General features: G+C 35.5%; 1 protein-coding gene across 1 annotated transcript in view; it reads right to left on the bottom strand.

The window, feature by feature from the left end:
• Nucleotides 1-17,534, bottom strand: part of ZFYVE16 (zinc finger FYVE-type containing 16) — a 63,797-nt gene that overhangs the window by 5,954 nt on the left and 40,309 nt on the right. The window contains exons 7-15 of the mRNA XM_037731508.1: nucleotides 16,408-16,815; nucleotides 15,092-15,214; nucleotides 14,221-14,376; nucleotides 13,056-13,280; nucleotides 9,744-9,826; nucleotides 8,945-9,049; nucleotides 8,412-8,559; nucleotides 6,080-6,160; nucleotides 1,205-1,367 (exon numbers count right to left, since the gene is read on the bottom strand). Coding sequence (XP_037587436.1) covers nucleotides 1,205-1,367; nucleotides 6,080-6,160; nucleotides 8,412-8,559; nucleotides 8,945-9,049; nucleotides 9,744-9,826; nucleotides 13,056-13,280; nucleotides 14,221-14,376; nucleotides 15,092-15,214; nucleotides 16,408-16,815 — 1,492 coding nt within the window. The remainder of the gene's footprint in view (nucleotides 1-1,204; nucleotides 1,368-6,079; nucleotides 6,161-8,411; nucleotides 8,560-8,944; nucleotides 9,050-9,743; nucleotides 9,827-13,055; nucleotides 13,281-14,220; nucleotides 14,377-15,091; nucleotides 15,215-16,407; nucleotides 16,816-17,534) is intronic.

Here is a 17,534-nt window from a genome sequence, read left to right as displayed (position 1 = left end):
GATAGCCATGTGTGGTGGCTCACGCCTGTAATCCCAGCACTTTGGGAGGCCGAGGTGGGCAGATCACGAAGTCAGAAGTTCAAGATCAGCCTGGCCAGCATAATGAAACTCCATCTCTACTAAAAATACAAAAATTAGCTGGGTGTGGTGGCACACGCCTGTAGTCCCAGCTACTCGGGAGGCTGAGACAGGAGAATTGTTTGAACCCAGGAGGCGGAGGTGGCAGTGAGCCAAGACCACGCCATTGCACTCCAACCTGGATTACAGAGTGAGACTATCTCATAAACAACAAAACAAAAAACCCTTAGAAAAAACCTCCTAGTAGGGCTGGGCACGGTGGCTCATGCCTGTAATCCCAGCACTTTGGGAGGCCGAGGTGGGTGGATCACAAGGTCAAGAGATCGAGACCATCCTGGTCAACATGGTGAAACCCCGTCTCTACTAAAAATACAAAAAATCAGCTGGGCATGGTGGCATGTGCCTGTAATCCCAGCTACTCAGGAGGCTGAGGCAGGAGAATTGCCTGAACCCAGGAGGCGGAGGTTGCGGTGAGCCGAGACGGCGCCATTGCACTCCAGCCTGGGTAACGAGAGCGAAACTCCGTCTCAAAAAAAAAAAGAAAAGAAAAAACCTCCTAGTAGAAAAGCTGTCTCATTAATTCAAAAACTCTATTTTGGAATCCTTCAGCCCTCTTCTTCCTTCTTTGCTCCAGACCCCTTAGCCAATCTCAAAAAAAGAAAAAAGTAACTGAAGAGAGGAAGGAGTGGCAGTAATAATCTGTAAGGCCTCTAAGGTATATATTATTAAATCCAGTTGTTTGTATTAATAGTGAATCAAAATAATACAGTATATATCATCCAAAGGAATCTTTTACTTATGTGACAAGAATAGGTACCATCTGACAGAAAAAGTGTCTTGCTTTTCTCAGCCCTGGCATCAAGCCCATGCTGCTACACAACGGATGTTTCATCATCGAGCCCCTCCCAAATAGACCATCCTAGTCCAAAAACCACACCACAACTCATGAGGCTAGTTAGGTACATGTTTGTAAAACAGATTGTATTCACTAATTCGAGTATAAGCATTTAAAAAAAATGGTGTAAGTCTATATTCATTCACAAAATATTTAATTTTATTAATGCAATGTTTTAATCCTTCCCTTTCCTTCAAATCAATTATATTTTAGAATAAAAAAAATTCCTACCCTTTGTTTCCTTTTTCTTCGGAATCTACCCAGCAAATATCCACGTATTCTCTCAGGTCTACTGCATCAACTTTCCCACATGTAATTTTAAAGTCTTTCTGCTCTCGTAAAGCTAGCCGCAAGCCATTCATGGTCTCTGGAGTTATTTGTACCATTAAGCCATCTAGAAATGAGAGTAAGTTTCACATTTCTTTTGCCAAATACCAATGTGTATATCTAAGCCATAAAATTTGCTATCAAAATATGTTCTGTATAAGGTACAAGTTTTAAATTATTTGCTAATCATCTTAATGGTTGTTTTCCACTAAGAAATAAGACAAGTATTTAGCAAAGTTAAGATTTTTTTTTAAGGTTAAAAACAAAGATGAGAATTTCTGCTTCTGGCGATGATGAAATAACTGGTACCAAAAAGCCCTTTCAGGACAACCAACCATAAGACTAAAAAAAAATATATGAGATAACTGTTTTTAGGTTATTGCACTAGGCAGTGCAATACTGAGATCCCTAAAGGGAATCTGAAGAGATAAGCTCGCAGTTATCTCCAGGCAGAGAACTCAGGTAAGCTTAGCGGGTCTCCTGAGGAAATTATTCCCAAGTGACTTACAGGTGGTGTTGAGCCTGTAGGTGTACAAAAGTCAAGAAATTAGGTTTGGGAACCTCCGCCTAGATTTCAGAGGATGTATAGAAATACCTGGATGCCCAGGCAGAAGTTTGCTGAAAGGGTGGAGCCCTCATGGAGAACCTCTGCTACAGCAGTGCAGAAGGGAAATGTGGGGTTGGAGCCCCCACAAAGAGTCCCCACTGGGGCACTGCCTAGTGGAGCTGTAAGAAGAGGGCCACCATCCTCCAGACCCCAGAATGACAGATCCACCAACAGCTTGCACTGTGTGCTTGAAAAAATGGCAGACACTCAACACCAGCCCATGAAAGGGGCTGGGAGAGGCTTTACCCTGCAAAGCCACAGGGTTGGAACTGCCCAAGGCCATAGGAGCCCACCTTTTGCATCAAAACGACCTGGATGTGAGACTGGAATCAAACGAGATCATTTCAGCGATGTAAGATTTGACTGCCCTGATGGATTTCAGACTTGCATGGGGCCTGTAGCCCCTTCATTTGGGCCAATTTCTCACATTTAACATATGTGTATTTACCCAATGCCTGTCCCCCAAATGTATCTAGGAAGTACTAACCTGCTCTTGATTTTACAAGCTCATAGGCAGAAGGGACTTGCCTTGTCTCGGACTAGATTTTGGACTTTGACTTTTGCATTAATGCTGGAATGAGTTAAGACTTTGGGAGACTGCTGCAAAGGCATGATTGTGTTTTGAAATGTGAGGACATGCGATCTGGGAGGGGCCAGGGACAGAATAATATGGTTAAGCCTTGTGTCCCCACCCAAATCTCATTTTAAATTGTAATCCCCATAATCCCCACAAGTCAAGGGAAAGACCAGGTGGATGTAAATGGATCATGGGGGCAGTTTCTCCCATGCTGTTCTAATGATAGCAAGTGAGTTCTCACAAGATCTGATGGTTTTATAACCAACTCTTCCCCATTAACTTGGCACTTCTCCTTCCAGCTGCCTTGTGAAGAAGGTGCCTTGCTTCCCCTTCACCTTCCACCACGACTTTAAGTTTCCTGAACCCTCCCCAGTCATGCTGAACTGTGAGTCAATTAAACCTGTTTCCTTTATAAATTACCCACTCTCAGGTGGTTATTTTTTTTCAAGTTTCATTTATTTATTAATCAGTGTAATCTGCAATAGATTACATCAACATGATTTCATGCATTTAGAGAAGAAATATTTCCTGGTTAAGTAGAAAACTGTGTGGATGGCCTCTGGAAGACCTTCATTTTAAAGCAGCTTTATAGTGAAACATTTCATTTAGAAATCCAGATGTTCTTTCTTCAGTTTGCTGTAATCCACATTCACTGAGTAGAACTTGTATTGATCATTGGGACCCAGTTTGTTCCAGGGCTCTGGGTTATTCTTTCTGTCCCAACAAACATCTGGATTGAACAATACCAGACGCAAGAGATACAGGGCCGCTCCACTACCTCCAGTTCCAATAAATACAAAGAGGGGGGATCAAGGCTGGATGCTTCTTGGCCTGATCTGGTGGAGCATGTTCCCAGCAGAAGCCTCTGATTAGAAAGGAGAGAACCAGCCTAGCCACAAGGCCCTGGGCTAAGTAGTATCTCAGGCAGTTCTTTATAGCAGTATGAAATTGGACTAATACACTTAGAAAGCCACATACTACCATAATTGATTTTAAAAGAATTAGAAAATCTAAATGTTATGGATAGAATTGTATTTCCCCAGAATTCATATGTTGAAGCCCTAACCCCCAAATGTAACTGTATTTGGAGTTGGGCCTTTAAGGAGATAACTAAAACTAAATTAAGTCATAAAGGTGAGGCCTTAATCTGAAAGGACTGGTGTTTTTTTTGTTTTTTTGTTTGAGACGAGGTCTTGCTCTGTTGCCCAGGCTGGAGTGCAATGGCACAATCTCAGCTCACTGCAACCTATGCCTCCCAGGTTCATGCAATTCTCCTACCTGAGCCTCCCAAGTAGCTGGGATCACAGGCACCCACCACCATGCCTGGCTAATTTTTGTATTTTTAGTAGAGATGGGGTTTCACCACGTTGGCAAGGCTGGTCTTGAACTCCTGACCTCAAATGATCCACCTGCCTCAGCCTCCCAAAGTGCTCAGATTACAGGCATGAACCAAAGTGCCCAGCCTAGGACTGGTGTTCTTATAAGAAGAAGAGATACTGGAGCTCACTCTCTTTCTGAGGGTGCACACAGAGAAAAGGCCATGTAAGGATACAGCCACCCTCAAGCCCAGGAGACAAGCCTCACCAGAAACCAACCCTGTTGGCACCTTTATCTTGAACTTCTAGCCTCTAGAATTGTGAAAAACATAAATGTTTTTTAAGCTACTCAATCTCTTGTATTTTGTTATGGCAGCCCAAACTGATTAAGAAGAAGTAATCACAAAAAAAACTGAAAACAGACATAATTAAAAGAGTAGACAATCAATTGCAGTGATTGGATCTTATTTGGATACTGACTAAGAAAATGGGGGTAATGTGACTACTGATTGGATATACAGGTATTATTGATAAAATATTTATGTGTGATAATACAGGTTGAATATCCCTTATCTGAAGTGTGTAGGACCAGAAGTGTTTCAGATTCCAGATTTTCTTTGGATTTTGGAGTATCTGCATTATATACTTAACAGTTGAGCATCTGAAATTGAAATGTGAAATCTGGCATGCTCCAATGGGCACTTCTATTGAGAGTCATGCCAGCACTCAAAGAGTTTAGGATTTTGAAGCATTTCACATTTTTTGATTTGGAATGTTCAACCTGTAGTTTTGTGGTTATGTTTCTGAAAAACTACTTTTTCTTTTAGAAACATGTATTATTTGTGAATGAAATGATATAATAACAATAAACCAATGGGAAGAGTAGGTAAGGAGTATGGATAAAGTAGGTAGATTATAAATTGATAACTGTCAAAGGTGGGTGATGGTTCCATTAACATTTATCATATTATACTTTTTTACTTTTATACATGCTTCATTTTTTCATAGTAAAAGTGAAAATGTTTACAAAAACAATAAAATAGTACGGTATCAGTACAGAGTTAAACAAACTGACTAAAACACAACAAAAGCTAAGAACATAGCCCAGAAACAGATTTTCATGGAAATAAAACGTGCCATGTGACAGAGACAGCATTAAAGATTACTAGGGCAAAGGGACAATTCAATATCTGATGGTAGATCAACCCCTATTCAAATGACAGAAAAAGTCACTGGATTTCTCTACCTCACACTACACACAAAATTAAATTCCAGATAAATTAAAGACTTAAGTGTGAAAGGCAAAACTTTAAATCTTCAAAGACAACATAGGAGAATACCTTTCTAAACTATATGATAGATTTCTTAAATAAAAGACATTAGCTATAAAAGAGTCATAAATTATACTGTATTGAAATGAGAACTTCTATTTAAAAAGACACTAAAAATGGTAGAGAAAGAATAAAAATACATAAAATTGTGTAACTACAAATCAATTAGAAAAAGACACACAATCCAATAGAAAAATGGGCAAAAGAAATGAACAGACATTTCATAGAAGAGGCAACATGCATGTCCAATAAATATGTAACAGGATGCTGTGCTTATTAGTAATTAGGGATATGCTAATTATGACTATATTCAGAGATACCTACAGGATTGACACAAATTAAGCAGTCTGATAAAATCACATTTGGAAAAATGTAAACCAATCATAAATTTTATATATTCTGATGGTAATATAAATTGGTACAACGAATTTGTGAAGTTTCTAGGGAAACTCTAGAATATATTCTTAGAATAGAAACAACCCAGAAGTTCATGATCAGGAAATAAATATGTTGTAATGCATTCACAAACTATTTAACAGCATTTAAAAGGAATAAACTATAGTTGTAAGAAATAACATGCATAAATTTTAGAAACTCATATTGTATGAAAATAGGGAGTTCCATATGACTATGTGAAGAATGATTTCAATTTTATATATCTCCTAAATAAGCACAAACAATATGTTGTTTAGGCAGATGTATATACAAAGGAAAAAACAATTAAGCAAGAGAATGATAAACACAGTATTCAGTCCAGTCACTAATTCTTGGGGAGAGGCGGAAGAGAGAGATAAGTCTTCTAGTTCTTATGCTGGTTGATGAATTCATAGAAGTTTGTGGCACTGTGCTTTATAACTTACATATGTTCTTTTGTAAGTATCAAATGTATTTTTAAAAGGTTGCAGAAAAATAACTACATTAAAACAACATTAAAAATGAAACTCATACCTTCAACTATGCTGGACTTAGCAAGAAATCCTGATGATGTTTTCAGAGCTCCATTGAATACCACAAAACTTGCACCTGTCACTGATCAAGAAATACAAGAATTATTTGTTTTAAACTGCTCATTTTTTTTTTTTTTTTTTTTGAGACGGAGTTTCACTGTTGTTACCCAGGCTGGAGTGCAATGGCTCACCGCAACCTCCGCCTCCTGGGTTCAGGCAATTCTCTTGCCTCAGCCTCCTGAGTAGCTGGGATTACAGGCATGCACCACCACGCCCAGCTAATGTTTTGTATTTTTGGTAGAGACGGGGTTTCACCATGTTGACCAGGATGGTCTCGATCTCTTGACCTCATGATCCACCCGCCTCGGCCTCCCAAAGTGCTGGGATTACAGGCTTGAGCCACCACAACCAGCCTAAACTGCTCATTTTTATATTACATATTTGTTAAGTGCAGGATGTGGATACACACATTTGAAGTACTCAATAAATGTTATACCACAACTGACATTAGAAAACTTTTAAAAAATTAAGATACAATATTATATTAAAATAATTTAATGCATCCAGGCACAGTGGCTCACTCCTGTAATCCCAGCACTTGGGGAGTCCGAGAGGGCAGATCACCTGAGGTCAGGAGTTCAAGACCAGCCTGGCCAACATGGTGAAACCACATCTCTACTAAAAATAAAAAAATTATAGCAAGTGCCTGTAATCCCAGCTACTGAGGAGGCTGAGGTAAAACTGCTGGAACCTGGGAGGCGGAGGTTCCAGTAAGCTGAGATCACACCACTGTGCTCCAGCCTGGGCAACAGAGCAAGACTCTGTCTCAAAAAAAAAGTAAATAAAATAAATAATAAAATAATTTAATGTTATTAATAATTAATGGACTATTAAACTGTTTTAAATGTTTGTGCCTGTATTAGTGAGAGTGTAGGAAATCAAACATTCACTACTGGTGAGAGCACAAAAAAGAACAGTCTTTATGGAGCCCTAACTTGGCAATTTTCTACTAAAATTTCAAGTAAATGTATCCTTTGACACACCAATTCTACTTCTAGGAATTTATCTTATAGATAGGTTCAAATGTATACAAAGCCATTCACTGTACCATTTTTATAAACAGCCCCTAAGGATTGGTAACAACTTATGTCCATCAATAAGGAACAGTTAAAGAATGCATAACATATAAAATGGAAAGTTCTGTAGAATATGAAAGCTCTTTATATACAAACATAGATTAATCTCCAAAGTGTATTAACAACAACAAAAAAGCAAGGTAAGAATGGAAAAATACTATGACTTCTCTAAAAAAGTGGAAGAGATAGATGTGTATGTGTGTGTTTCTTGAATATACATTAAAGCAAAAAATGCCTCTTAAAGGATATATAAGAACTGATAATATTGGTTTGGTTGCCTGTAGGGATGGCTGGATGGTCAAGGGAGGAAAGGAGATTTTTCACTATAAATATTTATACCTTTTTAATTTTACCACATAAAAATATACCTATTCAACAAATGAATACTCAAAAGTTGTTAAATTTTAATGGCAAAAATGCCAATATGTTAAGTAATAAAGTATAACATAAAAGTATAAATATCTGGTATAAAATCATCTATTTAACATATATTAATATAATATACATTATATTATATATAATATCAGAAGGAAATACAGCAAAATGTCAATAGTGACCATATCTTGGCACTTTTTTACAACTTTTCAAAATGCATTTTCTAAGCTTACTACAAATAAGTATATATTACCTTTATAAGCAGAGGAAAAAATTTTATTAGCAACCAGAATGTCAGATTATTCTAGGTATGTTATCCTATAATAATGTATTAATTTTATGAAATGCTTCCATTTAACTTTCAATTTGTTAGGCCTTCTACTGCAAGGGTCTGGTAATCAGAGCAATCACTGAAGCCATTCAGCCATAGCTGAGAGTAATATCATTCATACATGCTGCTTGTTATGTTTTATAAATCATTCTTATCCTTATCACCCTGTGCTCCCCCAACTAAGAGTTGTTGGAGCAGAGGGTGAACAAATGTGAAAAGAAATATCTTATTTCAGAAAGAAATTATTCCAAGAAAGACTCCCACTCTATGGGATACATGAAACCTAAATATGTCAAAAGGCATATAGTCTTCCAAGTCTGTAAGCCTAATGTAGCCCAAGAGAAAAACAAAAATTAGAAACAATTTTTAAATCTGTTATGTAGCTGAAATTTCAAAGCATACTGTTTTATCACCAACAATTCAGCAAATAAGTAAATATACATTTATTTCCCCTTTGAAAGGAACTCTATTAATTGAACCATGATGCTCACCTTTTCTAGGATGGCCAGTGGCACTGTTGGCCTGTGTTTGATACATTCCATCATTCTGTATACAGACTAGATGAGAATCTGCTTCTGTACTGAAACTAGCTCCAATGCTAATGACATGCTCATTAGAAGAATTTAGTACTTTCATTACCTGAATAAAAACAAAAACAACAACATTTGTCTAGAAACACTTTTAACATTGTATGCTTATTCTAAGAGCCACGTTCCTGACCAACTTCATAATTATCAAGCTTTGGTCTGAACAACTCCCTGGGAATGTGATAGAAACAAATGTTTTAAAATAAAATCACTTCAGTTGAACAGTAATCACCTCAATAAAACAGTAAGGAAAAAAAGAAGAAACACAATGAAATAGATTATTTACTAGTAAACAAATTCTAGGATTTCAAAAACAATGTTTATTGTTGCCATAATACAGTAGATAGTCTAATTCAAAATAAAAAATTTAATGTGACATAATTCTAAGGAACTCTAATGTTCAATAATTGTCATTTGAATACAACAATTATACTTACATCGCTGTACTTTTTTCGTGGTATTTTTATGCTGCTTTTTCCCATTTCCATATGAATCAATAGGTCATCTATATTATGCAAAGTATACTGGTAATTTCGAAGGTCCTGCATAAAATAATCCCATTAAAATAAACTACTATCCATGAGCATTTTCCCATCCATTAAATCCTTTTTCAAGAAATCCTTCTCTACATCAGTAATAAAGAATATCATTCTCAAGAAAAATTTTGTAGTATTTAGGGTATCTCCTCTTTTTAGTTACAGAACTTCCAAAATAGAAAAGCTCTTCAAACTATGCATGTATAAATGAAAGTGAGTCCACTGAAATACTTTTCTAAGGTAACAGAAACACAAAATTACAAAAATTATAGATTGAAGAGAACTTTAGATATCATCTAATCCAACACTTCCTATTATAAATGAGGAAACTAAGGCCATAATTAGCTCAAAATCACAAGACTGACTGACTCTACTAACACATTTACAAAAGTTTCAACAACTTTAAGAGGTCTGTGTAGAGGTTCTACATTACCTAAATATCCAAGAACTGCAGGAGAGTGAATCAAAAGGCAATTAGAATCAGGTACACAACATACATGAGGAGACAGTATGTTCTAAAAAGCAATTCATCAAAAACTGAGCACTAATATGTTAAAATAATTAGGATTTATTTTAAATGAATGGTCATTATACTAAACATGGCAAATTAAAGTAGGCAAATATAAATGTGTAAAATTTGCTAAATAAAGTTTGAAAATAACAGTATAAAAACACCTAATAAAATAGTTCAATTACTCACCACAAGTAAGTTCATAATAGTGTGTCCTATTTCTCCAAAAAGAGGTTTTCGGTCTCTGATACTTGTTAGAGGGGCAGGATATGCTATACATGAGAAAGGAAAACTGGTTACTATCAACAACAACAACAAAAACTAAATTATTGAATTTATTATATTCAATTCTCATTTTACAAACAAACATTAGGTATGAATATCACCCAATCAGTTCTCAGGGGAAAATGAGAGATTTCTTTTTTTTTTTTGAGACAGGGTCTTATTCTGTTGCCCAGGCTGGAGCACAGTGGTGGGATCTCGACTCACTGCAACCTCTGCCTCCTGGGTTCAAGCAATCCTCCTGCCTCAGTCTCCCAAGTAGCCGGGATTACAGGCATGCGCCACCACATCTAGCTAATTTTTGTATTTTTAGTAGAGATAGGGTTTCACCATTTTGGCCAGGCTGGTCTTGAACTCCTGACCTCAGGTGATCTGCCCAACTTGGCCTCCCAAAGTGCTGGGATTGCAGGCATGGCCACCACACCCAGCCAAGAGATAATATTAACACTTACTGTGTATCTATGTATCTACAAGATGCTACATTGAAACTGGAAACTATACATGCATTATCTTAAATTCAACTACAACCTAATGAGTAAGTGTGTCTATACTATTTCATAAATGAGAAAATAAATGAGAAAGTTGAGACACAGAAATTAATCAACTTGCTCAAAGTGACTAAGTTAATAATTGGTGAAACAGGTTTGAAACTAGGCTTGTCTGATTCCAAAGTATTTCATCTTTTCATTATATATCTTGTTTCTGCAAAATTATAGAGGGTGAAAAATTATGATAGTTGGTTAGAATTCTATAAATTTCTGATAGTTTAAAGAGAAATACAAAGAACTAAAGACTTTTAAGGCATATATAATTAATATTCAATTGTGCTAATTTATGAATGGTAGCAAACTTTAAAGTTCTTGGTTCAGCATGATAAAAGAAGTATACCGATGAGTCAGGGAAACCAATAAACAAAAAGGGAAGGCCACGTTGGGCAGATCACCTGAGGTCAGGAGTTCAAGACCAGCCTGATCAACATGGAGAAACCCTGTCTCTACTGAAAACACAAAAATTAGCCAGGCATGGTAGTGGGTGCCTGTAATCGCAGCTACTCAGGAGGCTGAGGCAGGAGAATCTCTTGAACCTGGAAGGTGGAGGTTGCAGTGAGCTGAGATCATGCCACTGCACTCCAGCCTGGGCTACAGAGCAAGACTCCATCTCAAAAAATAAAAATAAAATAAAAAAATAAAATTACTATTTTGAGACAGTTATTTTCTTTATTCCTGGGACTTTAACTTTCGCATTAGCTTATTCAAATGTACATTACCTCTGTAACAAAATACACACACACACACACACACACACACACACACACACACAAAGTTCACATCTAGAAAGACATAGACACCAATAATGTCAAAGTGCCAGTCTATGTAAAATCCAGCAGAACAGAAATAATTCAGAAAAGACCTAAGGTGAATTAACTTCTATGTATAACTGACAGTTTCCCCTCATTACTACTAAAAAGCTTATCAAAGCTTTGCAGTTCCAATCCCTGTGATTTATGAGAAGTTCTTCGTATTGCTCCAGGATTCTCCAACCTTCAGTGTGAGAAAACAAGACTTACTATCTAGAAGTGCTACTGGTCAAAATACTGGCCATACTTACAAACACGTTCCATAATAATTTGATTAGCTAGTTTGTTGCCCTAATCTTTCTTAAGCTCTTTGGTTCACACAGTACAAAACCTGAGATGCAAATTAAATTTTGTTATTTTTCCCACAAGTTAATAGCATCATGTATGTAAATCCTGAATGGTAAGGAATCCCCATCCGCAAAAATCACAGTTTAATAAAATTTGCCAAATAGATTATCCCTTCTCTCACTTCGTCTATTCTGAAATAGTAATCACCATTTTTATAGCTTCTCAATATTTAATTTTCCGCCAAGAAAATCTCTACCAAATTGTATTAGAATCAAATGTCTAAAAAGTTCATTAGATGTGATGTACTTCAAATGCAATAAATATATTATTTCTTGACAAAAGTCAGAGATAAAAGATATGGTGGGAATTCAAAAAAGTTTAACATTAGAAATAATTCTAATTCAGAAAGAACCATATATATAAACATCACAGCAGCTTTAGAAGCACCCATTGTGTCAAGGGTAGATAATATACATACATGCACATATACATAAATGATACAGGCAATGTCACTTTTGACAGATAAACATCAGAATATAAAAATAAGAATAATCAAGCTTAGAAAAACACTACAATTTTTAAGTACTTCCTTCTCTAAAAATAGTTAGCTTTTAATTTTGGTCAGTAACTGAAAACAACAGCACTGCTAACCCAAAAATCCTTTATGTTTGGCTTTATGACGTAGAAAAATTGAGAGAGGCAATGATTTATGTTCTTAATACATAGGCAACATAACAACTCCCAACAGTACATACTTTTAAGAAAATTTTAACAAAAGTAATTAACACATGTTGAACATCCCAAATCTGAAAACCTAAAATCCAAAATGCTCTAAAATCTGTAACTTTTTTTTTTTGAGAGAGAGTCTTGCTCTGTTACCCAGGCTGGGACGAAGTGGCACGATCTCCGCTCACTGCAAATCTGCCTCCTGGGTTCAAGTAATTCTCCTGCCTCAGTCTCCCAAGTAGCTGGGATTATAGGTGTCTGCCACCTTGCCTGGCTAATTTTTGTATTTTTAGTAGAGACAGGGTTTTACCACATTGGCCAGGCTGTTCTTGAACTCCTGACCTCAAGTGATCCGCCCACCTTGGTCTCCCAAAGTGCTGGGATTATAGGTGTGAGCCACCATGTCTGGCCTGTAACTTTTTTGAATGCCAACTTGATGTTTGAAAGAAATGCTCACTGGAGCATTTCAGATTTTGGATTTGGGATGCTCAACTGGTATGTATTCTGTGAATATTCAAAAATCTGAAAAAGTCAAAAATCCAAAAAACGGATCCAATACATTTCAGATATAGCACATTCGATCTGTACTGTTTTCTGTTTTGTTCTCAAATTTGAGAAGAAAAGTTTTAGGTAATAAAATAACTTATGAACATCTAGAAACTTGAAGACATACCACAGTTATCTAGATGAACCTGGTAGAAGAGAGTTGTATTAGAACTTTAAAAGCACAGCAGAACAACTGTAGTTCCACTAATCCACTAAAATTGATTTAATGATTCCCTGAAATTCTTATTTTACATTCAGTATATTTGAAAATATGCAATTTAACTTATGACTCTAAAACTTACCTTTATATTCTGCACCCAATCTCAACATTAAACGCATAGGAAAAACCTTTGCCCAGGGAATCTCAAGCTTCTGGATAAGAATTCCACAAAGAAAAGGATTACTTGGTAACGGGAGATCATCAAGTTTCTGAAAAGTAGGTGTAATAAACAGAAATCCTCCATGATCCTTGCTACTGAGAAACCTCTCAGTAAAGGTAATATTGTCCAAGTTTTCTATGTATTTTCCTGCAAATAAATTCATTAGTAAAAAGATTTTAAGTTGTTTTGTTACTGTTTTTGAAGAAATGTTTGGAGTTTGAATGTCCCAATATAAACTGTCTTAAGACACTATAGAATTTTTTCCTTACTTCTGTTCTTGCAAAAGCATCTATTGAATACTTTCGGTACCCAAAGGTCCAAGTTATTCCTGGATATTGGGAATTATGAACAAAAATTTGAAAATGTTTCCAACCTTTCCATTTTTCTCCTTACCGCATGGTCAAGTGAAAAATTACCATATCTCCCAGTCTTGTAATGACAGTAAGGAAATTACATAGACACATTAAAAAATCAAGGAGGCAGGCTGGGCACAGTGGTTCATGCCTATAATCCCAGCACTTTGGGAGACTGAGGTGGGCGGATCACTTGAAGTCAGGAGTTCTAGACCACCCTGGCCAGCATGGTGAAACCCCTCATCTACTAAAAATACAAAAATTATCTGGGCATGATGGCCTGTGCCTGTAATCCCAACTACTTGGGAGGCTGAGTGAGAAGAATCTCTTGAACCTGGGAAGCAAAGGTTGCAGTAAGTCAAGATTGTGCCATTGCACTCCAGCCTGGGTGGCAGAGCGAGACACTGTCTCAAAAAAAAAAAAAAAAAAAAAAAAAAAAAAAAAAAAAAAAAAAAAAAAAAAAAAAAAAAAAAAAAAAAAAAAAAAAAAAAAAAAAAAAAAAAAAAGCCATAAGGATATATTTCCATTTTTAAAATATAAAAATCTGTATAGAAACACTAATCACATAAAATGCTAGTTTTAAGGAGACAAAATAATTATTAAGATCTTTTCAGAAATCAGCAATCTCTTCACAAAAATAAATCTTTAAAATAGCTAGCACAGTCAAATGCATAAATGCCTTTAACTGATTTATCCATTCCCCAGTCTGAACAATTTAAAATAAAATGCCATACCTTTTAGAGCATCCTTATATATGGTGATAAATAGTCTGAAGATGTCCTTAGGAATAGTATCTTCATTTGGCAAACATAACAATAGAATAATAATTTCTGCCTGTCCCAAGCCATGCAATCCATTGGTTGAGAAGTACCAATATTTGTCTGAGGAATCTTAGATGATAAAACAATACAACTATTAATGTCAACTTCTATTAACCAAAAAACTAAGAACAATTGTTTTCGCATTTAACACAACTTTTCAAATTCCTTGTGTTGCCAAAGTTCTCCTCATGAAAATCTTAAATTGAATTGTATAAAATTCATATAAAATAAGAAAAAGGATTATTATACAGAGTCAATTAATAAGTAACACTAAAATAAAAGATGCACTAAATACTGAAATGTAGTGGGTAAGAATTTAGTTTTAAATAGAATGAAAAGCTGATAGATGCATTATTGAGTAGTGGGGATTAAGAATTACTTCCTTTCTTTTTAATTAGGTCACATGTCTCTCACTTAAAAAAACTGTCTTTATTGCTACTAAATCAGGATTCCTGCTTATTTCAGTTACCAAATTTCAATTTATCTAAAAGCCATAGGAGATACAGTCAATTGTATCATGAGTATCAAAATACAGCTCAGCTATATAAGCCCATGACCTTAACCTAAGATTGACTGAGGGATGTTAATAAAACTCCGTGAGCTTGTGTTTCAAGTCCCACTGAACATAAATTTGAAAAATTTATTTATAGTCATATCTGGCTGAAAAACCAATATCCAATGCTGCTTATTTTTCACCATTGCCAGTCAAAATCTAACCTGAAGATATAATTAATTCAGAAATCCTGCTTACTAATTAAGCAAATAAAGATAAATTATTACTTACAAAATATGAATTTGACATTCACGAGTAGATTAGCATTTAGGACAAATGTAACAGGAGGAGATCCTTCACCTTCAAGAAGCAAAATGATCTGCTCATGAGATGGATGTTCTTCTACTACAGGCACTAAATGATGAAAGTAATATATTAATCAGGATAAACATCCTATTAAATATGCTTACAAATCAAGAAAACAAATTTATAAATCCACCAGTGGCCTGATCAAATTTAAAAACAAAAGCAAACATGTTTCAATCAATCAACACCCCAGACAACTGTTATATACTAATTTTTACTTTTCTTTCCATGTAAAGTTGTTAATACTGTAATGCAAATACTGTATTACACATAGTATATTTATAATATGTTGATTAAACAGCAAATGTATACAGTTTTAGCACCTTCAAAGTTTTAAGACAAACGCTTTTATAAAGTGGATTCCAGTTTGGTAGACACTCCATTTATCATTTTTGAAATTTACAAGTCTGTGAAAGTTGTCTAGACCCACATTATATATGCTGCTGGCTACCACATGCTTATATCTGCTGCTTGCTACCAATGCCTCTATCAGTGAACAGGTAGCAAAAAAAAAAATCTTGACAATCAATAGAAAGATATGCATGAGGGTTCACTGTATTCTGTATTTTTGCCACTACAGCTAGGTTCATGTAATGGCTCCCACTGACAGAACAGAAATCCTAAGCTTCAATCATACATGATCACACAAGGAACCATTTCATGTTGCAGAATGTGACATAATGCCTAGAGTGACAAGTGTCTATCCTAGGAAACCACTCTGAGGCAGAAGTTAGCCACAGAATCTCCTGCTTGAAAAGGACCTTAGAAATCATCTAGGTTCTATTTACAAAAGAAACCGAGGCCCAAGGAGATTAAGTAACACATTATAAGTCATAGATGTAACAAATAGCAGAAAAGGAACTAAAATTCCTAGATTTGCCATCCAATCTAATGCTCTTTTCTTCAGGTGCCATGCTCCTGAAAAAAAAAATAGTAACAATGTGGTGTCAAAATTCCAATACAATGGGAATATTTCTTTGGGCTAAAAGTCTATGAGCTTCCCTATTGTATTAGACTTTTCCTTATTCGAAATTAGGGTGTCAGATCTGATAAATGGATCATAAATGTTCAAATATTTTTAGAATTAGTTTTTATACAGTAAGACTTTCTGTAAACAAAAGATACCAGCCTATTACATATTGCAACCAAACTAAGTTTAAAAAAATATATTTCGTATGTTACAGACAAAATTCATCAGTATTTTAAAAAATCTTTTTAAATTTAAATAACTGCTTTCCTACCTGATCCGTTTTCTCCAGATGCAACCAGAAGTGGGGGTAAACTGTCCTCATCATTAGGTAGAAGACTAATCTTATTGCAAACACACTTGTTAATACCACACAGTAACCTATAATCTGAAATACTAGCAATAGGTAAATTGCTGTTAACTAAGACACCAGTGGGACTAGATGATTCTTCAGTTTCTGCAAAAACATCATCATCTAGTATAAATGAACTAGAAGTAGGTAACCCCTCATTTCCTGTGTTTACAGGCAATTTTTCCACTGATGGAACCTCAGAAATAGGACTCCGAATTATCTCATTTCTTGTAATATCTCCCATCTCATTGTTTGGCTTTTCCACTGCAGTAGAATGAGAATGATCCACTGTGTTTACTATCTGTAAAACATGGAACAAAAAAATTAACAAATAAGTTCATATTCTCTGTTCAACTATGAAATGTGATCACTATAGTTAAATATTATCTTTTTAATAAGGATAAATAAAAACCAAAATGGGTTCAGAAATTCTCATAAAGTTAAATTTCCCAAGAAATAGTACGATTTTGCTTCTTCAAATTCAGGAGCATAATGTATTAAGAAGCATAGGGTTTTCATTTTACTGCATGCTCAGGTAGGTATTAATGACTTAATATTAAGATTGGAAAAAATGAGGCAAGAAGAACTTCAAGATACCATACCGTATCACACAGTGAGCAAGCTTAGTTCAACCCAAGGCTCTCCCCTTCTTAAGATAGCCAAAAACCCTTGGGTACTTAGTGGGGAGGGACAAGGCAGGAATAAGGGGAGGGGAGTGGTTAGGAAGCCACCCCTTAGCTATATTCCACAAGAGTAACCACCTGGAATAAACTACATAAAGTCTACTTCAATAAAGCCTTTTTCTTTTTAGACTATATGAAGTCAATATTAAATAAGAACCATTTATGAACTCAATATTTATTAGCCTGTTCAGAGTTTTCATTAATATAGACAGTAGGTGCTAGCTAGGAAACATACCCATGGTAATTATGGCTATTTGTAAAATCTGGCTCATGAACTCTTGACAAAAACAGTGTATGTTTCTACCAGATGTAAACTTCAACAGAGCTGATAAGTATCCATCTTTTATCTTTTTTTTTTTTTTTTTT

The sequence above is a fragment of the Cebus imitator genome, unplaced genomic scaffold (assembly GCF_001604975.1).
Source record: "Cebus imitator isolate Cc_AM_T3 unplaced genomic scaffold, Cebus_imitator-1.0 Scaffold16, whole genome shotgun sequence".
In the NCBI taxonomy this organism is placed as follows: domain Eukaryota; kingdom Metazoa; phylum Chordata; class Mammalia; order Primates; family Cebidae; genus Cebus; species Cebus imitator.
The sequence above is the reverse complement of the archived record's forward strand: the minus strand, read 5'-3'. Positions and strand labels throughout refer to the sequence as shown.